General features: G+C 41.6%; 1 protein-coding gene across 6 annotated transcripts in view; it reads left to right on the top strand.

Moving 5' to 3' along the window:
• Window positions 1-25301, top strand: part of rngtt (RNA guanylyltransferase and 5'-phosphatase) — a 76251-nt gene that overhangs the window by 14108 nt on the left and 36842 nt on the right. For 5 of the 6 annotated variants that reach the window (XM_081695553.1, XM_081695554.1, XM_081695551.1 and 2 more), the window contains exons 9-11: window positions 6832-6967; window positions 8427-8498; window positions 17048-17212. In XM_081695553.1, the coding sequence (XP_081551679.1) occupies window positions 6832-6967; window positions 8427-8498; window positions 17048-17212 (373 nt within the window). The remainder of the gene's footprint in view (window positions 1-6831; window positions 6968-8426; window positions 8499-17047; window positions 17213-25301) is intronic. The other variant, XM_081695552.1, reaches the window with a different exon arrangement.

The raw sequence follows: 25301 nt of genomic DNA on the forward strand, positions 1-25301 counted from the left end.
TGTTAAAGTGTAAACTTTAAAAAAGATTAACATAACATAATCTATGGTTCAGCAAGTAATGTTCAAGACACAATTACAGTGATGTTCCTTCATAAGTCACAGTTTAGAAATGCTGTTTTTCAGAGCTGCTAAATAATTTAAAAAAATGTAAATATTTAACATTGTTATTATATTTAACAGTGCTGTTCAAAGCTGGATAATTATAATTTCAGTTGACCAGAGGTAATGACTGGTAATGAGTTAACTGCGAGGGGCTGTCCACACCTGTCATGCAGTAACCACCTTCCCAGACCCAGGGTGGCAGGTCTTTTTCCTGTCTTGGTCTTGTGGAAAGGAGACTGTGTTCGATCTGCTTATCTGTTTTGCTTCCCTTTCTTTCTCTCCCTTTCCCTCCTCTTCTCCCTCTCCACCACTCTCAGATTTGATTGTGCAAAATGAGTTATCAGTAGAGGAGATGGCTGAAGTACAGGATTAGATTGTATCTGGGCTCTATTGTCAGGACTTTCAAGTACGACAGCTGCCTGCTTCGTGGCCATCGCTGCATCAGATATCCTGTCAAAGCCTGCTGGGCAGACTTGCCCCTTCTCACCAGGCCTGAAGCTCCCCTGTCTGGGGAGAGAGGGGTTTGTTAGAAGCCTTCTATTGTGGGTCAGGTCCAGTAATGATCTTGTGTTAGAGGGCTTAAGAAGCTTTTAACCCCCTTAGCCTCCTCTCCAGGCTCTGTGCTCTAATTAGGCTAAAGCTGTGTGTCTTTGGGGGTGGAGTCGGGGGCAGTCAGGAGGCCTGTCACGCTTGATGATTTTTTTATTTTTTTTTAAAAAACAGTCTAAATATCTGTTAGGTTCATCACCAGCTGATTCACTGGCCAAAGGCCACCTCAGTGTATAGCTCATTGGATAGTGGATTTTGCATAGCACTTGAACAGCGTGTTACTTTGCCTCCTCTTGGGGCAGAAGAAGGACTAACCTATAGATTGTGCCTAGTTTTGAGTTTCCCCAGTTTTTCACTAGGCAGTCTCATGTACAAAATATTTTTTTATCCTCTATGAAACACTCACTCTAGTTGAGATGTCGAACAGATGACCTCATCCACACAAATTGCTGTGAGTGGATGATGTACGCTAGCTACCCGATTAGCAGCATCAGACCCTGGAGTCTGGGCTTCCCCTAGGCCCTGGCCCCTCACCCAGCTGCACCATGGGAAGGCTGTTCCTGTTTGATATAGAAGAGGACAGAGGTTTCCATGTTGGCGGATGCCGAGCGGTGCAGCTCCTGACAAAGGTTGGGAGGGGATCGAGTGTGTACCTCGCTAGCAGCCTCTCCTCAGGCCCCAGAAGGCAAAGCAAGGCAGTCTTTTGGGCTTCCTCTGCCCTCAGTGCACACTTGTTTCAAGAGAAGAAGCCCACAGATTTGCTGGTTCATTTCTGTCTTGTGCAATCATGTCTTTCCGCCGTAGTATGTAACGCCAGTGATGGATATGAAGAGGAATGCGGTGGTGGGATTGATGGCTTCATTCTGCCTTTAGCTTTCACATGTTCTACTCACATCCCAGCTGTCCCCTGCCTGCCTCCCTCACCTGTCAGTCTTCCACCTCCTTTCCTCCAGATTCTTTCTTTTCTCTCTCTCTCTCTCTCTCTCTCTGGGGGGCTTTTGGGGGGGTGAGGGAGAGAGAGAGAGCTTTCTTTGTATCTTTTTCTTTTTTCTCTTCTTTACTTGCATGTGCTCTCTCTCTCTCTCCCCTTCTTTCTTCACTTTGCTCTTTCTTTACCACCCCAGTTGTGATTGGGTAGGCTGCAGGGCTGGGGTTAGACTGTGGCACCAAGTATCGATCCCTGTATAACTGTGGAAGTGCGAAGTGCTGTTGCCTCCTCGGCTCTGAGCGTGACCAAGCAGCGTCCAGCTCCCAGTAATAGCAGGAATGAGATTACATTGATACCCCCCCCAAAAGCCCCCTTTTAGAGCCACTGCAACCCTTTTCTTCCTGCACTAGACAGTGTTTATGGGTGTGGGTGTATATATCCATGCTTGTGGAAAAAGTCATTTAATTTCAGATGCTTTAGGATTGTACAGGTATCAAGGACCATGAGCCGGATCCTCACAACAGTTTATTTCCCTCTCACAGAACACGCATTTATTCACTGCATGGGACTTTAAAGACTGTCACATTAACCTCTCACTCGCATTTCTGTGGGGTGCATTTACATCTCTGAGCACAGTGATAAAGCTGTTTCAAACATAAAATCCAATAAGCTTAAAACAAGAAAAGTAAGAGGGATGAAAACGGGCAGTAAACAAAAAAAGCAGACAGTAAGTGAAAAACAGAGAGCTGGGTTCATGAAAAGTGTCTCAGAATTAGCTGTGCCGAGCCAGTACGCAATGGAGGCAGGAAGACAGATCGCCGGAATAAGGTGCTGGAGCTGGCCTCAGCTTTGCTTGATGGATTTTACTTATACTTTCTGGAGAAAAGCTCTCTTCTTCCCCCTATCTTTCTCTCTCCACTCGAGCACCTGGCTTTTGCAGCCGCCCAGAGGCACTGTCAAAATAGCAGGTGGGCCAGAATTTTTCAGAACTTGGTGCACTGAGTGGAACAGGTTTTTTTTTGGATCCTCGCCCCATATGTGCCGTTATTGCATAGTCCATCAGTAAGGCACATGTCCCACTCATTACCTGAATGCACTAATTCTCCTGTAATTAATATTGTAAAACGCATTATAATTCCTAATGATTTGTATTTCGGTCAGCTGTTAATGAGAGTTCAATGCTCCAAGAGATTCAGTTTAGTTAAGAAAGTTCCTGTGTTCTGCTTTAGTGTTTTATTTTGGGGTCGCTGTCCTGCTGCAAGGTGAAGCGCCGTCTGCTGTGTTCTGAGGAGTTTTACATTTAGTAGGATCCAGGCAGTGAAGAGATCTTCTTCTGTTTAGCTCGGGCAGCAATTATATATGTTCTTGACACTTTGTCCCAGAATATTACAATGAAGGCAAGCAAGTCACTCCACTAACAGCCATACATTGCAGCATGTTTCAGGTGGATCATGAACGATTTAATTTTTTCTGTACAAAACCTTCCTCGATCTATCTTTTCTTATAGCTTTCACATGTATGTAGCAGCAAATAATGTTTGTCGTTTACCAATCATTTGCATCTGTTGATGAACCCCTCGAGGTCCTGCTGGTGAATTGTTGTCTTTATGGTAGTTTATGGTAGGAGACATCTGTGGCTTCATCCTGGATAGTGCTGCTGTCAGTTCTGTCTTCATAATTCATGACATCCTTAAACTGTTTTTTTGCAAAGTTTTTGACCCTATTTTTTGACCATGGTGGCTATATGTAAATGTGACATATACTTGGTTACATCTCTTATGTTACTAATGATACACAGCTGGCCAATAAACAACTATCCAGTTGTTGCTAATCAGAGAGCTGTTAATTTCCTACATTTCTTTTGCCTGCTTGATAAGGGTTTATTTTCGTGTGTGTGTGTGTGTGTGTGTGAGTGAGTACTTTTGGAAGATATGTGTGATTTTGTTGATTTGATAAAGCATGGTAATGAGTTTAATTGCTGTCTTAATGATTGTGAATGGTTCAGGGTGTGTTTAATTGTAATGGTTAACCTTTCAAGAGGGAACATGAACAGGAAATCAAACTCTTTGGCAGTGTCTGTTTTTTTAGACACAAGGACTACTGCTTTGTTCAGTAGTTTTGCACGTGCTGGAGCCTTATCAGATACAGATTTGAACTCTTTGGTGCTGTTATTGACTGCCGAGTTGTGAAATGTAGAAGGATGCACCTTTTCCTTCTTTCCTCATCTTCTCATCACTTCAAGCGATTAATCCTGTGATGGTGGTGCTCTCCACAGTCACTCTGTTGAGTCGGTGGTACACCAAGGTGTAGAGTAAGGAGTGGGAAAGTATACAGCATTGTGTTAAAAGTCAGTCTGTCTGAGAGGTGAGGACACATCTTGACAAGCTGAGGATAAGTTGGCAGACGGAGTGCTGTGTGCACGTTTGTTAGAATTTGTTTGATGGTTGATCAGGTGTTGTGGGAGTAATGGTGGGGCTTCTTTGGTATGAAGTTAATTAAATTAATTAACCTTAATTAGGTTTTAAAGATTGTTTATTGATGTCAAGTGGAGTCATCCCAGATCACTGGTCCTGTTAGAGATGTTCCATTGGTCGATTTTTGACAAGTTTACTTATTTTGTTAATTTTAAAACAATACGTGTGCTTCTGTAGTCCATAGAAATCAGTGAGATGTTGCTCTGTAAAAGCATAAACATCTCTCCAGGGAGAGGTTTTGACTGGGACACTCCCAGCTCAGCGGTGTTCAGTTCTGAAACTCTTGCTCTGTTTCATCTGTAGAACGCAGAGGGAAGATTAAAGGAACCAAGAGGGTGGCAGCTTTAAGAATTCACTCCTCCATCTGATTTTGGTCCCCGGAGGTTGTTGGCTGCCCTTCTGTTCTTTTCTTGTCTGGTGAAAGCACAGCAAACCTCATTGGATGGGGTAGGTTGCATGAATTCAGATAAGTTGTAGGAAGAATATAATGTGAAAGCCAGTATTCCTTTTTTGATTACTGTTGCTGTGTATCTTTTTGTTTTCAGTTTATTCAGTTTTATAGCAGACATTTTTAAACCTTTCCCAAAATTTATAACTAGTGGAGGCTGTGATGGGTTTGGTGTCATCACTGATGGGTCTGTTCAAAACAGGTTTACTATAGCATATATTGATGCATGTGCCAGATGTGATTACCAGTTATATTGCGGTATAGACTGTGTTGGGTTCAACCAGTTAATTGATTCAAATTGATTGATTAAACGCTTGATTAAACAAAACAGTGGATGGTAGTTCACAGTTATTATAGAGTAGTAACACGTTCACCTGTGTCTAAGATATGATCCTGCAATTTTCAGACATTAACCCTAAATTCCTATTTTAATCTGGTCTTTAATTGGTTCCTGATGTTCCACCACCTGTCAAACTGCAGAGACACAACACGTACCACTTCTAATCACTATGACTGCTATATCAATTTATGTCTGTCTCTTTGTTTGTGTGGGAGTCTAAAGAGTTTCTTTTACTATATCTCCTCACTATTTCAAGGGCACCCAGAAGGCAAAGAAGATTTTTAAAAGGGGTATGTTTTTCTTTTAAATCAAGATGAAACACTTTGATTTTTGATGAATGTGTTGTGTTGGATTTTGTAAATAAAATTTATAATTGTATTTTTTCATAACTTTGTATACTGTGTGTTTTCTCAGACCTGAGTTGTATGAACATAGTGCACAGGTATACAGTTCCATTTTGTTCTGATCCACATCACTCCTACTCTTGCAACTCTGAAGGCAAAAGCTCTGTGATTATCTTTGTCCCTACTAAACACACATACTTTGGGCAAGAACTCATTAGTGAAGTGAGGGGAACCTGTTAAGGAATTAACAATTTATGTGTTTAGCATTCTGTATGTGTAAATGTTTTTTTGTTTTTTTTTGTAATCATGCTGGTTGATTTGGCTTGGTCTGCGAGTTGTCCTTAGTCCGGAAGCTGCAGTTACATGGCCGTGGTAGTGAAATGCATCCTGCCAGAGTGAAGAACTCTCCGATTCAGCTGTCACAGCATGTCCCATCATCCCACTACCTGCTTCCTGGCTCGCCATCACTGTACCTCTGTAGATATGCGATTCTCCATTCTCTGGAGTGAAATGACATCCAATCAAGGCCTTTTTCTCAACAGTCTAGCCAATCAAAAGACCTTTAATGTAATGTGATATAAATGTGATTTTAACTTCCAGGTAATGGTGCAACCATGTCCTGGAGATGCCTAGAGAGACCGCCCTTTGGAACTTCACCGTTCTGGATAGTGGTGTATCAGTGATGCTCCCCCCCCCCCCCCCCCCCCCCCCACAACTACCTTATTCTTTAAACCTGCTATATTTAAATGTGATGGCTAGCCAGCAGTCAAACCTGGCAGGTTTGCACCTGCTTAACCAAACCTTCTCCCTACCTTTCAGTTTTTCCTGTGTATGACCAACACTAGTTTGCCTTTGGCAGTAAAGAGATGAGTTTAAGTGGCTGGATTATATCATGGAATGTCTTTCCAGAGACTCAGGAAAATGAGTCAGAAAACTAATGAGAACCTTCTTAAACCTTCCCCTCAGCCCAGTTGTCCATTAAAGTCCAGTATCAATTCTGAAGGCAATTGTACTCCTGGCGATGCACTGAAGAGCAGACTTTACAGTAGCTAGTTGTGCCTACATTTTCATTAAGTAAACTTCTGTTGAGAAAGTGTCAGTGTCTCAGGTACCAACCATGCGCTTCTGCTTTGCAGTATGTTTATGCTGGTGTGATGGTCTTGGTATTCAGCAGATTGTGGTGTAATGGCCTCTATAATTCAGAAGAACACAAATAAAACTCAGAAGTTTTGTGTTTTTGGGGTTATTGGTACAGCTGTGATTGGGTCAGTTGCCATCACAACCAAGGCAGTGGTGCTGACAACACATAGCAACGTGTGCTTTTATTGCTTTTATCAGGCCTATCCAGTATCGTTTGTCTTCATTTAGATTTTTATAGGTTGATAAATTTCTAACTATCCCAGAAAGTGAGGGAGAGAGAAAATATTGGCTTTTTCTCCATTTCAGCCAAAAGCCTCTGATTTTAATTCCTCAGCAGCAATATGGGCCAGTCTTTAAATTTGTCTTTTTGACACTTTTTTAAAATTTTTTTTATCTATATATAGATTTATTTTACTTTGCGATAGCCTATCATTTCCTCCAATAAGAAAACTCTTCATTGTGAATCTGGGCATATTGCTAAAATAATACTTCCTGTTGCCTTTGCAGGTATATGATGCTGATCGATGGCAAAAATGAGGTGCACATGATCGACAGGGACAACTCTGTGTTTCACATTTCTAACTTGGAGTTCCCCTGTCGCAAGAACATGAATGCCCACCTTTCTAACACACTTCTGGATGGGGTGAGTTTGTAGTCTCTCTTATTATTAATTCCATCTTGAACCATCTTGTAAACAAGCTAGGTTGGCCCTAACAAAAGTAGCCCTACTTACAAAAAAAAGTGTGTTTTTTAATCCATTAAACACCACCTTCCTTTATATCACTGATCTGGTCTGCTGATTGACAGTGGAGAGCCCTTATGAGCTCTGTTGGACAAGTTTAGTGCGGGGCTATAAATGTGCTGCTAAAGAGCAGATGTGACATCACTCGATCCCCCTCATCATTGCCCCTGACATGCAAACAGAGGCCTTTAAACGCAGCAGTTAACAGGAAGCAGTACGCATGCATGTGGCCCATTGCTTACAGATAATCAGTGGCTCTGTTGGAGCTAATTTTACCAGTACTTATCAGCCCAAAAAGCAGCATGCATGGACCAAGAATCCTGGAAGATTCAGAGGCCAGCTGCAGCCACTGCTGACCCAGTTCCCTTGCACCCTGCCGCTAGGTCGAGAGCACCAGCTGCTCATGGGGAGAGGCGGTCCGCCCCTCTGAGGATGGCACCCTCGATCTGGCAACCTGTCTCCATCTTCTTAATAACACTTGCGTTCTTGTCCTCTGTCTTTTTATCATTTGTGCACCCCTTTGGAAAAGAGACACTCTTGATCCCTCCCTCACTCCACGCTCACACTCATTCTGTTTCTCACTCTCTGTCATGTCGTTCTCCCATTCTCGTGCTTTGCTTTATCTTTCTTCTCTGTCTCCAGCACACATTTTCAGTCGCTAAACTCTCTCTGAAATCTCTTGGGATTGTGTCATAATGTTATTATATTACTGAATATTAAAACTGTGATAGGACTCATGACATCGTATGTGTGGACATTCAATACTTGTGGACATTCAATACATGATTAAGGCACAGATTAAAAAGCGATTGCATTCTGCGAGCACTATGAATGCATCTGATCTGTCAGAATTCCCAAATCATCAGATGCTTTATTATTATTATTTATTTAATGATGTATTTTTTCTGCTTGTCTTTTGGACATTTTGCGAAAAACAAATAACAAAAACAGCCTGCTTACTGCCTACTTTTAGTTAGTGTTCTGCTGTGATGAGGTGAAAGAACTGCAGTAGTCTCACCCTCTAATGTAACACATTAGCCTATGTGACGAGTTCTGTTCTGGTACATTGAACCTCATTACTAAACAAAATGTACCTTTCTACTTTTGTGTCTCTCTCTGTCTGTCTTTCTTTCTCTGTCATGCACACACTACACACACACTTATTCAAATGCATCTACACTTTTGATTTCTTGTGTTCACCATCTCTATTTGGAAAAAAAGACCTTTTGAGGGTTCTCTCAAATTGAAGAAAAATTCGTTAAAAGTTTTTTAATCCTGAAACTAGCCCTCAGGCATGAGAGATGCTCAGAATTATAAGATATCTTCTCTGCCACCCCCCCCCCCCCAATCTGTTTTACAGGAGATGATTATTGACAAAGTGAATGGACACCCGATCCCACGCTACCTCATCTACGACATCATCAAAATTAGTGTGAGTGTCTCTACAGGTACCCAACAGCATCAGTGGCTAAGCTGGAGCTCTAAGATTAGAGACATGTCCTGTCTTCAGCACTGACAGCCTGAATAATAAAGTGTGCTTTCCAGGGCCCTCTTGCACATCTGCCACTAACTTATCTCTGTGATTGATAAATTGTAAAATTTAAGGCGGTCCTGGTTTTCAGGCAGTAAGCTAAGTGACAGACCTCCCTGGCACCCTTAGATTTGGACTGTTGTCTGACAATGTATTGTCAGTAGTGTCAAAGCTACACAAGCCGATAGCGAGCATGCACTTTGATCACGTCCAGTGCTGGTTTGAGCCATTTTGGACTCACTGCCTTATCTGCTGTCTTATCAGACAGACTTGAAAACCCAGCTTTTAAAAATAAATAAATAAATAAAAATAAATAAAGCTCCAGGAACATGTTCTGAATACGAGATCTGCAAGTTGACCTTCCTTTGCCAGTACCAGGGCATTTACATCACCTGTATTCATTTTTTTAATTGAGTATCGCTCCAAGGTTAGCTTGCATTCAAAGATACACAAATTAGTTGACATTTGCCTTTTTAATCTGCTGGAAGAAATGGTGAATACTGTTCACAAATAAGTTATTAAAAGTGGCCTTGTGTGTTGATTGGAAGAATGTTCTCTAGTATAAATGCCCACTGAAGTCTGGAAGCGGACCCAGTGAAAGAACACCACGTTCAGATGATCTGTCAGTCAAAGCTTGCTTAAAAAATTTTCTCCATGGCAACGTTGGAGTCATTGATAGTGACAGGAGATGGGCAAGAGCACAGGTTTGGTGCTTAGTAAAATGTCACATTGGACTAAAATGCTAGCATTGCCAAATAATTAGCATAATGCTTATTAGTGGCACCTTTGCTTTGGCTTGATACATTGCCCCAAATAGACTTCAGTGTGTGACCTCAATTCACACCTTTACTTCAGCGACCTATGCAATGCTAACAATTGATTTTGTATCTTAAAAACAAATGCACAGAACATGTGCTGATGGACTGGAAATGGTGACTCTGAAGAGATGCGTTTTCTCACTCTGAAAGAACCATGTCCATGACCAGATTGCATTATGTGGCATTTGACAGCTCTCGCACAAAATGGATCATTATGGAGTTTAGAGTTCATTTAGCGGCTGCTGTAATCACCGACGAGAGCACCCAGCGTGAAATATTTGTTCTCAAACACTAATTATCTTCGCTTTTCTGCTATCGCCCCCAGTTCGGACAGTTATGTGTCACACATTACTTTACACACAAAAGTACAAAGAGAAATATTCTAAATTGAGCTGCAAATGGACAGAAGCAAAGATAGTCCCCCCCAAAGAGTTATGATGTACATTAAATTACCACTTGTTCTAATGACACAGCATTTCTGCAAAGGCAGCTTGCATAGTTTAGTATTTTTTGTCTGTGTTGCACCTGCAGGCACAGCCTTTACTCCTCTATGCATACTCATCCTTCATCCCTCTCTCTGCCCCTCACTACACACACACACACACACACACACACACACACACACACACACACACACACACACACACACACACACAAAAAGTGGAGATGTGTGCCTGTGTTGGTTGAATTGAGTTGCAAAGGTTAGTATCTCAGCATGGGGTCCATATCTGTGGCTCTGCTGACCACACATCGATCACAGGTCCATTATTTTGAACTCTTGTCACCTTTGCACCAGGCTGGAACTCAGAAAGGCAGCTGCCCAGGAGCCAGAGCCGACAAATGGTTTAAGATAAAGGAGCGTTGCTTCATTCAGCTGCAGACCTGCCTTCCTGGGCTTCATCCATACATGAGATGCTCTTAAAGGAAGAGCAGCATGAAATTGTGGTGGATTAGTCATGAGGAAAATTAGAATTTTTTTCTGTCTGATTTGTATGCTTATACTCATAAGCATTTACGGAGTTTATTTGAAATTGGAAAAAAGTAATGTTGCTGTAGTGCTGTACTGTGTCAGAGTTGGTAAGTGAAGTTTCCCTTTGTTTTACTTTTTCCTCATGTTTAACCCCCCCCCCCAAAAAAAAAAAAAAGTTGTGGCAAGGCTAGTCAGGTCTCTGATTCTGTGACAATGGAGTCAGTTTTATTCAAGGATAATTGGTGTTAAACTGCTATTTTTTTTCATGGTTACAAGGATCCCATTTTGAAACAAATGAAGCTTTAAGTCCACCAGCCAGTTTTGTCTCCATTTGTTTGTTTCTGTGCTGCAGCAAAATGTCAGTTAGCACTTGTTTCTCTTCACTCAGGAGAGGAAGGTGATGGCTTCAGAAATACATAATTTGACAGCAGTTACAGTACATTGCTTATTTGACACAACAAGGTGCGACTGCAGCATAATATCCGTACCTCATTAAATGGTGTGTTTAATGTGTTCATCTTCACCAGGCTACTGCATTCCACCTTTCATTTAGAATCTTGAGAGGTGCCACACATCCTCCGTCTCAAACCAGCACTTAGCCATTATGGTTTGATCTGTTGTGACTTGCGAATGCCTTCACATCCCAGTCTAGGGATTTGCAGAGGGTGATGTTTTATGAGGTGCTCTGTATGTGTGCTGTTTGTGTACATTCTTCAGTTTCAAAGATTGCTCACAAGGAACAATTGCCAAGCAGACATTGAGCAAATGAGCCAGAATGGTCCTCATCTGAAATCCAGCTTTTGAAGTGCTAATTTTCAGGCAAATCTTTCTTCTTGTGCAGATTAGAATGCCATTTCGTCATAGCTGTGCCGTGTGTTGCTTAATTGTCTTGAAATCATATTGCTTCAGATTAGGTGGTGATATGGTGCAATTTCTGTATCCAGTGCTGTTTCCTGTTTATTGTTTATTCAAACTCTTTTTTAAATCCTGTCACACATTTTCTCTTTCCCTACCTCTTCCTTTGTCTGTATGACAACTTAATTTGTGTGCATTTGGTTGGCAGGAACATGTTGTGGCCTTATACCAATTTATATATAGAATCTTCTCTTGGAGGCTGAATTAGCTGCATTGGGGACTTCTTTCCATAATCTTCCCTATAATTTGAAGCATTCATGCCAACAAGATTTTTTGTTTAGTGCTATTAAGATGCTCTATTTTCTATTTGATTAACCCATTCGTAGAAGAGCATTTACTTACCCTCCTATTCTAATCCAATTGACTGGTAAATAAAGCCGATTAAATATTTCTTCTCTTGGATTCTGTTTATGGTTTAATTGTTCTGTCTTTATTCATTTATGTCAAGCTCAGAAGTTTCCTGTGTTAAAATAGTAATAGTGCATTTTAACCTAGTTTGTACAGATTAAAACACTGCATTAGTGATGGACATTTACTTATGCTTGAAATCATCTGCTAGCTAGCTTTCACCTGCTATGAGAGTGATCTGAATCAATCTCCAGGTCCAACCAAGACACTGGTCATCTTTCCCATAGTCTGTTTTCCTTTTAAATCAGAAACAATGAATGAAGCAGTCACAGTCTGCCAAGTGCCTTTCCCATCTTTGTTGAGGCCAATGCACTGTTGAGCCCCAGTACGCGAGTGTTGGAACATGTAGCGCTGAGACAGGGTGAGCAATCATCGTCAGTGCATGCACAGAATCAATAAGGAACCCACGACTGCTGGGGAAGCCAATCATGTGCTTAGCACACCATTGATAGCTTTGCCTTTTTTTTCTGTTGACCTGAGACCAGTTTATCCATTCACACTCATAATGGAGGATGATTTGGATCTGGGGAAAGGGAGACACTTCCCAAATCATCCTCCGTCATTTTAGAAGCACTCTGCGCAGTGTTCAGATATCTCTCTGGTGGCCATTTTGTTATCTGGGGTGCATTCAGGTAGATGGTTTGGAATTAACCAGGCAGGTTCTGCTGTTCACTGAAGGGTGCAACACCAGAGCTAGTTTGGCATTCTGATTGCCTGATCTCCTTGTGCAGGTATATCACTGGTGCCTGCCTGGCCTTGTCTTGTTAAGAGCATAATACTGTTTTTAAGAGGATTTTTTTAAAGGTTTATGGTCTGTATTGCTTTTTCTCTTTCTAACACTGATACATTTTCAGTGGTTCTCAGTGTATTCCTTTCATGCATGGTGTCAGATCTATTACCAATTATTATGCATTCGCATAGTCCAAACAACATTGGTAATGCTTCTTACCATTACTCGAAATTTGACATGATCTGTGCAGATCACTTACGTTCACTGTAATGGATGCCATGCAGTGGATGTATAACATGAAATATAGTCTGTGACATTAAATTTCTATTTATTTTCTCTCTTTAATTCCTACTATAGCGAGATGTAGCCATCCATTTGTTCATATAATACTGTTTTAGGGCAAATAGCCAAAAATGTTTTGCACCGTATTTTACTCAGAAAAGTAAGAGAGAGAATAACATTAACATTAACATTATCTTCCATGTACATTTTTTCCAGTACTTTTTTCCAATTTGAAATAAAACATGACTATTGTGTTTCTTAAATATCTTTTAGGTTCTTAAAATTGTCATGTGTGCTTTGGGTCAGAGTCAAAGGCCCAAAGGATTTCCAAGCCCAGTGAACATAGTGTAAAATATTTGCATGATACCACTGAGATGTTCACAGATGGTAAATCTTACACAAACTTCCCTCAAGATTAGGACTGCCCAATTTACATCATAAGGGAGAAGCTCTGGTGAAGTATGTGCAGACATTGGAGAGTCCCCAGTTTTCTCACATATACGTCTGCATATTGTACAAACCCAATATTAACCCAAGCCATCAGAAATTTAGGAGGTTGTGGGACATTCAGCTACTTTGCATAGGAAAATGGAATTTGCATATTAATGCAGAATCACAAAGAATTGTGAGACCACCCCCCACCCTGTCTGCCTTTCTGTTTTGACACATCAGTTACCTAACCATTTTCACACGTATGTTTTGAGCATTTCCCTTGGTGTGAGCTACATGAGGGATGTGTTTACATAGTGAAGCTATTGAGCAGTGTGTACCTGTAGGTTAGCAAGCTTTCAGAAACCACTATAACGACACCCATTTGAAACCGCAAATCATGAAACAAACGGAAAGCCAGCATAATATTTAGAGCTGGTTAAGCACTATCTGTGGTTTGTATCTTATAAGGCCAGCTAACAAATGGTTTAGACCTACAAGGGCGCATGCAGTGTCATCTTAATTGTTCTTTGCATGCACAAGAGCCTCACTTTGCCCAAATTGCACTACATAGGTTTTTCTGACACAAGTTCACTGCTGGCTGCCATGGTAACGCCTAGGCAGCTTGGTGTTGGGCTGTGTAAACTATACTGCTGTGGAGTGTATAGGTGTATGCAAAGCCAAGTCATCTGAACAAAAGAAGACATTTTACATTTACTTCCTTCTGAGCCTAGTGATTAGTATGAAGAGCAGTGTATTTTAGTAAATGCAAAAGTGCAAGTAGAGAGCCTCACATTAATGATTTCTTGAGCCTCTAACCATCTTACAGATAGAAATCTGTCTTCTGCTCATCACAGGCAAGCCTTCAGAGCCTTCTTAATCTGGGTGGGGGTAAGAAAAGGCTAATCCTCCCCCCTCCCAATCGTTTAATTCAAAGTGTAAAATCTTCAAAGACAGAGCTTCCTCTTCTGCTCCTGGTGCTTGTTGCCATCCCAGTGTGCTATGTAGCAGTACATGGTTTTTAATTGAACAAAGCTCCTGAGGTGCTAACAGTGAGCTGTTTGAGCTGTGATCACACGTTGATCTTGTTTTGCTTAATTCACGGGACCGACTTCCTGGGCTGCTGGCCTCTGGCAAAGTAAAGAAATGGGTAGTAGATCGATGTGTTTTCTGGTTGCTCCTGTGGGTGAAATGCTTTGTGGAAGACAGAAATCCCACTAGCATTACACATGCACAAGGAATGCTGAAGCTTCGCTCCATACAGTGTTATCAGGAGTGGAAATCCACATTTCTGAAGGGGCTTTTCATCATCCTATATTGGCCTGGGAAGCCACAAAGAGGCAGTGGCAAAATGGTGACCTTTTAACTACCTATAAACTTCTTGGAGTCTATGATTCTAAAGGGAGCATTTCCTCGCCTCTGCTGCCCCCTCACAACGGGAGAATTGATCCTGAAATGATGTGCACAGCCTGCCTACTGTGTCTGTGTCAGGATGGAGTCTTTAAATGTCAGTCAATCGTTACTTTTGAATCTGAAACTCATGAATTTTCAGTGGGTTTCCGTTGCCGAGCCAGTGCGGTTGTCTGGGCTGCATTAGGTGCAGCTCCCAGTCACTTCAGTTTGGCTCCTGTGGTTCGGGGCCTCAGATGCCAGTTCTTGTGGCATTTGGGTCTGGTGACATTATGGGTTTGTAAATACAGCTGACTGCCTGAAGCATCCAGTACCCAGCTCTCTGTTAATAAGCTCAGAGCCAGACCAGGGCGACAACACCATTAATTTAGCAATTCATGAACTTTAAGCTATCAGTTTTAGTGTCTGGTTTTTTTTTTGTTTGTTTGTTTTTTTGTTTTTAACCTCCAGTTCACTTAAAACTGCAAGAAAACACTGCCACTCCACATTTCTCAGCTTTCTTAGTTTTGTTTTGGAGTGTATTGCCAATGACAAACTTCCATTCTTAGCCAAGTATTGCAGTCATAGTAGCATTAAGCATCTTGCCTTTTTTCACCTGACTCGCTGATCCAGGTCTGTGGTCTTCCATCTTTCAGATATTTTCTTTTTTCTGCTTCCTTCTTTGTTTTATCCTCCCTCTTCTCCTGTCTTCATGCTGGTCTGTCATCACTCTGTATTGATTTTTCCTTTTTCTCATTCATTTCTTACTTCTGTCATTCTCTCCCTGCACCACTCATATTCTGACCTAGAACGTGACACTAAAGATTTCAACTGAATTATAAAGACCTCAGCATGTGTTTGGATCGACCGTTCTGTGCCAATTTGCACTTGAAAGCTTCCAGCCAGGACCCTGGAACTCTGATTTTGATGCAGGTGCACTTGAGGGGATAGAAAAACAAGGAAATTGCAAGTGGAAAGTACATTCTGCTGGTTGATTTTGGCATGATTCCATCTCGCTCTCAGTCTCACTTACTGTCTACTTCTCATAAATTGACATACCAGATGAGTAGTGGAGGTGTTAAGATTTTCAAATCACGACTCACTAATGAAGGAGCTGGCTGTGATACTGGTGTTCATGACTGCACTGAAGATAGTATCCATTACCATGTTAATACGGAAGTGATACATGTGCGTGCACGCACACACACACTCAGACTGGCCTGTACCTTTAATTGACAGTGCTTTTAGAATGCAGGCTTGTAGGCAGTGGGTAGCTGTGTGAACATGTGTTCAGCCTCATCTTGCTGCCATTCATTTAATTTATTTATCACACCCATTAGGGATTTATTAATCTCTCATTAACACGTAATGCAGGTGTGTCAGTAAGCATTTGGAAGGATGATTGCTTTCTTAACATTATTTATTTGTTATAGCACAAATGTGAATACTTTCCTGATATTTCGAGCCATTCTTTTAGTATATGTTTGAACTAATTCTAAATAGACAGTTCATAACTTTAAAACACTGCTTCACGCTCAAGGCAAATACAACTCTTAAAAACTTCTGCACCAGGACAACAGCTTAACACTCTCTAGCCACTTCCAACTGCTCCTTAACGAGTGCACGAGGTAGGCAAAATGCCTCCCTGCCACGCGCAGAGATTATACATCTTTGTCAAGGGTCGTAGGTCATTATCCAGGGGTCTGTGGCGCGGGTGCGGGGGTTGGGGTCACAGCCGCTGTCCCAGCAGGCAGCCTGTGACACAAACAAAACAGACACCCATTAGAGGGGAGCCGTTGTCATGGAAACGGCTGCTGAGGGAGCGGTTGGGGCATGGAGGCTGATTAAATACACGGTCATTACCACATAGCTTGTGGCCACACCCCTCCTTGCTCAGCTGCCTGCATGTCCAAACACAGATGTGTGCTGCATGTACTCTTCTGAACGCTTCCATACAGAATGAACACAACTGGTTTGTGTCACTGGTAACAGGCCAAGAGGTTGCTGGTTTGAATCCCCTTAGTGTAACACCACTGTGCAACTGCTAACCTTATATCTTAAATTGGTTTGTGCAAAAACACAAAACAAAAGCACCCAGACATATAAACATCAATATGATATTATATATACCAACACTTAGTGCTTATCTGTGTAGAGAGACGCACATTAAAGCATACCGAAATACATACGAAAGCACATGCTTATATGCTGTCCCCCGTCCATCACAGTTAAGTGCCCTGTTGCCATGGTTATAGATGGCAACCAGTCAATTAAGTTTTATGATGTAAATTAAACATTATAATATGCCTATTTGAATAATGAGATTACAATAGTATGTTTCTGTAATGATATCTATGTCATACGCCTAAACAAAGGAGCCCTGGTCATGTAGGCTTGGTTCTGACCAGCCGAGATCTCTGTATTTTTGCACACACACACATAAACAAAAAACAAACAAAAAAGTTTGTGTAATGCAATTAAATTAATGCTGCTTGCACTTGTGTGGCAGGGCCAGCCAGTTGGTCAGTGCGACTTCAGCAGACGGCTCCTGTGCATAGAGAAGGAAATAATCTTCCCTCGTTCTGAGAAAATAAAAATGGGACAGATCGACAAGACCAAGGAGCCATTCAGCGTGAGGAACAAGCCATTCTTCGACCTTAATGCAGCACGGAAGGTGAGAGTGTGAGTGAGTCATACATACACCTGCAACCAGCCCCAACCCAACCCCCCTCGGTTTGCTAACTTGTAAAAATCAAGTTGGTTAACTCTTTTTAAATTCCGTTGTCTTGAAAGCTTCCTGGGTGTAAATCAATAAGTGCATTTAATTTTCAATCATTTAATGCCATTTTTAATGGCAAAGCTAAACTAATACATTATCCTTTGAGTAAAGGGTTCCTGCTGTGCGTTATTGATGGCAAGATATTGGTGCTGGAGGGCTACTGTACAGGGCATTACAGTTGATCATGATGCCATGTAGTGTGCTGCAAATGCCATTTTGAATACTTCGGTTGTGTCCTTGAACAACACAATTAAATTATTGGGGGAGGGAGGTCTCTTTAGAACGAGCATCCTTAAAGGCTTCTGCCATGAGGTATCCAACAACAGTATTTAACTTCCACTGCTCGCAAAAATTTAATGTTTTTAGTCATGTTTTCCCACCGTGATGAGTGCAGTTCAGATAGACGTGACCTGGGTAGTCACGCTTCACCGTGGGCGACTTGTTTTGCCCGCTCTGCGACGTTTTCACGTAGCCCTTTTGAACGGAAACTGAAACAGGAAAGAATGAAAAGGCTATGGTTCAGAGCTCATTTTTAATTAGCACAAATCGGTCGGTGTGGTTTGCGAGACCGATCTCTTGGCGCTCACTAATTACCAAAGCGGAAGAGCCCACGAGGAGCTGCATCTCTTTCATAGGCGAAGCCATGTGTCAGGAGGACCTGAATGGAAAAAGCTTCTCAGCCGCTCACCTCTATGAGAAATGGCTACCGGTGGAGCTCTGACGTGACTGTGGGCAGGTTGCATTCTGACATGCAGCCAGGCCAGTACATTAGAGCCTGATTTTATGCACATGTTTATCCTAGATTGTTTTCATTGCAGATGAAGCAATAACAAGTAAATATAATGTAGTTCTTTTTGAAGTATCACCTATAGAGTGCTCCATAGAAATGGATGTTTTTACTATACAAAACTTTATAGAAATCTCAGAGAATAAGCATGACTGTTTGTCCAGTCTCAGATGATGTTCCTGCAGTGTTCAAGGACATAGAGCAGTTATCCCGCCTCTGCACCATGTTGCTGGCAGTGTGTGTGTCTGTCTGTTAATTCATTCCAGTGTTGTACCAAACTCAGGCAGACTTCTCCTGGGCACACGCTTCAGTACAGGCCATGGCTGTTTCCCAGAACTAATCTGTCTGAGAATTTCTGAGGGCTGTATTCTCATGCACAGTGAACTATCTTCAGCTTTATCAGTCACCTCTTTGTTGCTACATCTTACTGGTCCCTTGCTTGGCACGCATGAGCGGGACGGTTGCCTCTGGTTGACCTTGGGTCTTGTCTGCGGCCTGAGACCCCGCACTGGCTCTTCGTGACCCACTGGCCCTTCCCCATTCTGGGGTCCCACTGCACACGTGCTTGAAGCATGAAGTCATGGTGGCGGGCCCTTAGCGAGTGAAAGGGTCTTATTCTTCTTCTGGAGGACCATCTGCTTAGTGCACAGCACTGCCTCTGTTTCAAAGGATGAGAGAAAGACAAGAACGACAGTGGGAATCTGATTTGCCCATTCATATGGACAGATATTCGCGAGGTATATATTCTGGAAATCCCCTTCTCCTCCTACGTCTATTCCGGCTCTTGAGAACTTCTGTCTGGCGAGGTCACTGTGGTAAATTGAGGGTCTCAGTCATATCGCTGTTGCTCCATAATCGCATCATCTGTCCAAATCTGACACAGCTGCATCTCAAACGCCTGTCGGAAAATCAAAAAGGGTCCTTCCCTTCATGCTTGGAGAACAGCGCACTCATGTTGGAACATCTGCTCCCAAGCAACAGCACACATTGCTTTCCTGGGCCCTCCATAATCTTGAAACGGCTGCGGACAGTGACAGGCATCTGCCATCCTGGCCAGCGATAAGGAGGTGAATGCCCAGATTAGATTCACAGTCGGTGGCCCTGTTAAGGGCCAATTATTGGGCTGCAGAGAAAGGGGAGAGATGATGATGTGGCAATAGGTAGCCTCGGGGTTGCATTCGACTCTACCACAGCCCTCTCGTGACCCCACAGACACCCCCCACCCCTTTCCGAGACAAGCAAAGTGTGGGTGCTAGTTCAGTTGCACAATCAGGTCAGTTAGGGTATGTAGGTTTCAGTATCACACGCAACTCGGTTGTTTGGCAGGCTGAAGGCAGTGTCACATCAGGAACCAATTAGAGGCCAGATTAAAAAGGGAATTCGGAGGGGTGATGTATGAAAACCAGAAGCACACAGCTCATGGAGAGGCAGAGATGAGATTGTTACTACTCTGCAGTAGTTCTGAGATTCCATCCTCTGCAGTAACTGCCTGACAAAATTAAATTAAACTGAACCAAAAAATACATGTAGTGGAGTTGATTGTAATCAGCAAATGCTAAGTGGTTTAACTTCCCTCATGCATTCATGAGCTAATTTTTAAAAAATGTTTTTATTCTATTCTATTCTATTCTATTCTATTTATTTATTTAAGTGAACAGAAGAGAAGCTTATTCATATTCTAAGATCATGAATGTACACATTGTCGTATATTGTCATGGATCAGCCTAGAATTAGCTCACCGAGAAGCAGAGCTTGCACACTAAGGGGCCTGTCGAGGCTGATATTGGGACTCAGAGCCACTGTGCGAATACCGTTTTCTTTTTTGCTGTGTAAGCAGAGATATGAACAATACATTATGGGAACTATTATTTAGCAAGTTAAATGTACACATCTGAAAATTGAGCTTTGCATGTTGTCTGCTCTGCTACAATGCTGCATGGGCAATGTTTGAGTATAAATACAATACCAGTATTTTACATAGATCAAAATGCATGGTTTAACCCACTGAAGTCTCAGGGCATTTACTCAGTTTTGGCATATTTTCTTAAATTCACTTTAAGGGTCCTTTCTTATAGCATGACACTATGTTTCATGTCAAAAGGTTTAGACCGATTTCAGCTCCCTTCCTAATGAGGAACCCTTTGACCTAGAGCACTGCGTAAAGAAATATGGACATAAAGCTGGAAATATGAGGTGTAAGTTTAGAAATTTGTGAATGCAACATGTGAGAGCATATCTTTACTTATGGGAAACCAACTGTTGTGTTTGAAAGTTTTCTAAAGTGTTGTTTTTTTTTCCCCCTTCAAAAAAGCAGTGAAATATATTATTTAAATAACAATTATTTAAGTGTGGTATGTCACACTACTTTCACCAAATCTTAAAGGGCCTAAAATAAAATGTGACTGAACAATGACTTTATATCACATTTTAAGATTCATGGAGTATCAATATATCAAACATTGTGGGCACTATAACCAAAAATGTCTCAGCTGCACAGAACTGTATTCAGTATGGCCACAACATATCCATTCATTTATCCCATACCAGCTTGATTTCACACACCAAAAACTTTAACAAAGTGAACTTTTACTAATGGATAGTCAATTTTGTCAAACAAAAGTCACGACTGTTATATTAGAAATCAATTTCACAAATTCTGCACAGAAGCAGCATTTAATATAATGATTATATCAAATTAATCTCAAAGCATTTGAAGCCTGTTTGCCTAAAGTAATTGGCACATGTTGCAATGCACAGTCCTTAAACAGATCCTGGGAAGAGAGTGACCAAGTGCAAACTCAGTCACTGCATGCCGTGCATGTGCAAATTACTCATCACTTTGTGTCCTAATGATCATGGAAAGCTAAACTGATAAAATGATTCATGGTAAACATGGTAGCGTATTACCCTGTAGATAGGGAGGTCAAACTCCAAGGCACTGGGGTTTGGTTGTCTGACACATCACTTCTTTTTCATAATGAACTGATGCTTTGATTCAGGCAATTTAAAACTTTCCCACCGAGGCTTGAGTTTCATACTCCTGCCTCAGGTGCATCTTCTGTAGAAAGGATGTACACATTTCCCTGTGTCATTTAAATTGATTCTTGTATTACATTACTAATACCTTTTGTATTTGGTGATGGAATCACCAAATATGGCTTCAACAGCCCTCTGCTCTGTGTCTAATGAAATTTGACTCCTAGATGTCTGCTGTTAGCTAAATTTATCTTCTTTTAATTAAGTGATCTGCAGGTATCTCTGTTCCCCAACAGTCCAATATTCAGTCCTTGTAAATGAACCATCCTCAGCAATTAGGCTTGTAAAACATTTAATTAGGCCTTTAGATTATTCTGATTAGTTATTCTCTGCAGTTTCTTTAGTCCCCATGTTTCTTGGGAAATCAGTTACCCCAAGAGGCGTGTATCTGTATATACTTCCACACATTCACTTGAAAGTGTGCATTTAAAAAGCCTGATCCAATCAGCTCATGTATTTAAAAAAAAAAAAAAAAAAAGGGATCACTTTAAGGATGAAATTGAATTTTTTGAGACAAATGATTGCAAACTTTCATACCTTATTGCATTTTTATTTTTTTTTGCCACCATTCTCACAGAGTACACTTTGAATTTGAAGCCCATGCTGGAAGATTGAAGGCTTATCTGAAGTAGTGGCTGCCACTTTGCTGCAAGATCCTGGGTGTATAACGACAATCTAATGCTTATGTGAAATGATCTGCCTGCTCATTGAAGCAGAAGGTTATCCCTCAGCACAGCGTGAACTGCGCCTCTCATTCGTTTTACTCGCCACACAGATCAGCAAAAACCCATCTTCTCCTTTGACTGCCAGAGCTGCCTCACTCCAATTGGCAGCCCGCTCCCGTTAGTCCATTTTTGACCAATTGGCACATGTTGCCACTGGGTTTCCTGTGAAAAAAGGGTGGAGGCATGGGCACCTCTCAGGCGGTGCTCAGAACGGCTGGCAGAGTGGCGGTGGCTTTGCTGAAGTGCTGGAGCTTGTTAGAATGTCCCTGTCAGAGGAGCACCTGTCTAGCTGTCCTTTTATTGACCCTGTGACCTTCACTTTACCAATCTGTCTTCCTCACCTGAGAGGGAAACAAAAGAGGAGTAACACAGTTTGGGCTTGTGAGCAGTGCATTGGGTGTAGCTGCCCTTTCAAATTGAAAAATCAATGATGTATCATTTCTACTCAGCAGTTTTAAATATGGAGGTTCCTGAAAGAAAAGGCATTGATCCTAAGCTTAAAGGACTGTGGTTAGTTATAACATGGCTAAAGTCTACAAACTCTGGAACTACAGTTATTAAAATCAGTTTGGTAACTATGAAGAAATCGTATGATCTAAATTCAGTTTTTATTTGAACCATCATGCTGAGTCATTAGACCTGTTGGAGAGAATCTGTTCATGTTTCACTTGTGTATTAAATTGAGTGCATTTTCTTTTACCAATATGTCTATTAGTACATTTACATGCATGCTGAAAATTGGATTATAATTACATTAAGGCAGTATGCCAGTTATTGTATCTGTCCTGTAAACATCTTAATCAGATTATTGCAGTGGAGATCAGGTAGAAATTGGTGTAAATATAAACTGATCAACAGACCTAGATTTTTCTTAAATCTTTTGACTCCGTTTGCTGTGGCGACTGTGCTTGTGATATTTTATCTACTGCACATGCTTCTGCACCTGCAAATCACATCATGCTTAACGGTCTATCAAACAAGTCATGTATACTTGTGTTAATAAAGAAATCCCATTATTACAAATGCATGTAAATACCTTGACCAAATTATCAATGGCAATGAACTTGTCTCACATGCATAATTAGATATGCATGTGAACATAGCATATCTCTGGCATAAATTGAATGCTGTTTGTTGGATTTTCAGGCTGAGGTGTTTTTTTGGCTATCAGCATCAGTATCCTCATTTTAACGCTTCATATAGTTTGTCTGTGCAGCTTTGCTTGCGCTACTATAGGACTCTGTATTTACTGAGAGTCATTTATGCATTTCACTTTGCACTAATTGCATATATTTGTGTAGCTGATAAGGCCTTGCCACTCTGCTGTCATCAGTGTTTAATTTCCTCCAAACCAGGGAGGCGTGTAATACCTCATTGCGTTCCCCTCAAATGGTACGTTTTCAGCTCTTTAGCTGCTGCCTTTCTCTCTTTGTGATCAATGCAACATAAATGACATTTCTGGCTCGTGGTTGCATCTTATAGGATATTCTAACATTTTTGAATTTTTCCAGGGTTTTTTTGGTCATGGATGTATACCTTTTGACATTTTCACTATACACATTTACCTGACTTATTGATGTGGTCTCACATTTAACCTAGTTTTGTATTAAATTTCAGATTTGGGTACATTCTTCACTGAAATTTTGCTTCATAAACACAAATGTTGTGTAAAATGTAATTGTAGAGTTCAGCTGGTTAAGAGAACTGGGTCCTGCCTCTGAGACCCCAGGTTTGAATCCCAATGACTCCTCAGCAGTTGTCAATGGCTATAGATGACATTCATGGAACCCTGCTTACTTGGAAGGATGGCTTGCCTCCTCCTCTCTCACTGGATGCTGGCCATTCATGGGCATGGACCAGCTCACACTCTAAGAGTTAGGGGTCTGTGCTTTCCACTAAGCCCATTCCACTGCTTTATGGCATTACATGCAGAGCAGTTCAAAAATGCTTGGTATTTATTCTGAGATTGCTTGATGCCACATGATACCAGACTCATATTGTATTGGTGACTCATAGTGTATCAGTTGTTTACCTCGGTTGTGTTGGGCTTTGAGGCGAGCTTCAGCAGAGCTTTTTCAAAGAGATTACATAAAGTCTAACGAGCCAGCAAATGTGGGATACAAGCTCTGCTTTACTGTCTAACTGCCCCCAGAAGAGTTCATGTTCAGAAGACAGTGGTATGTCATCGTGGCCTTTGCATGTTTTTGTCTAGAGATTTTCTTTTTCTGCCGCCTCCTGTGTCAGTTGGCCCAGAAAAGCTTTGGTTGAAACCTTAGTCTGCCTGTTGTGGCTTTGCCAAGATCCCCTTGTACTGTCCATTTTACCATGTAAGTAGGAATGGTTGACATTCCAAAAATATTCACAATACTTCACAAGAACTTCTCATGGTAGTCGATACACATCACATTCTTTTGAGGTTTCTTAACAAATTGGAACAGGTACACAATGAACAACATGAATGCTGTATAAAAATGAAATAAAATAATAAAGCTAGGAACTATTAGGAAAGGAAAGGTGGCGGAAGAGAACAAATAAGATTTACATTTGTGGCATTTAGCTGATGCTTTTATACAAAGCAACTTACAATTATGACTGAGTACAACTTGAGGGTTAAGGACCTTGCTCAGGGCCCCAACAGCAGCAACTTGGCATTGGTGGGGCTTGAACCAACAACCTTCCAATTATAAGTCAAGTACCTTAACCACTGAGCTACCACTGCACCAGGTGATGGTATAAGGGGAGAACGTTGTATCATTGGGGTATCACTGGGGTTTGAACTTGTGTTGTCTTGATAAGAGGACAAAACCTTAGATTTCTGGGATGTAGAGCATAACCTCTTTATACCGTTGCTGCTGGTCAATGTGCTAGAAACAGTGATGCCCACAATATGCTCAGAAATGTGTATTGTGACAATGTTAATATCTCAATAACAGTAGAATATTGTCAAATTGCCTTCCCTACTCGGACGTTGTGCTGCTGCTTCTCAGGGATCCACAGATCTTTGTTTTGTGATATTTCCAGTATGACTCATTGAGCGGGTTGTCCCTCCGCTGGGCGGAGTGGTGTGTGTCAGTGTGTATCCGAGTGGTGTGTGTCAGAGGCAGAGCAAAGCCAGCCAATCGAAACTAATCAAGGAGTAAATACTGGTGGCCAGGAGTCCGGGGTCATTGGGGAGCCTGGTATTGACCCTGAGCTGGCGCACAGCAAAACTACTGCCCACCAAGAAGCAGCTGTACAGTTGGACAGCTGACAGTGGCCAGCAATGCTTGGGTTCGTCATCTCTCAAATGTGGTAATACACTGAACACCATCTCTCAAGACACCATGGGATGAGAGAGGGTGTTCAGTATATTACTATTTTGGGTTAAAGATGCACTGACCACAGTGGACAGACTGCACATGAATAACACACCAAACTCAAACTAAGCTGCTGTTGT

Source organism: Electrophorus electricus, chromosome 2 (assembly GCF_041902795.1).
Source record: "Electrophorus electricus isolate QZ-2024a chromosome 2, ASM4190279v1, whole genome shotgun sequence".
NCBI lineage: Eukaryota > Metazoa > Chordata > Actinopteri > Gymnotiformes > Gymnotidae > Electrophorus > Electrophorus electricus.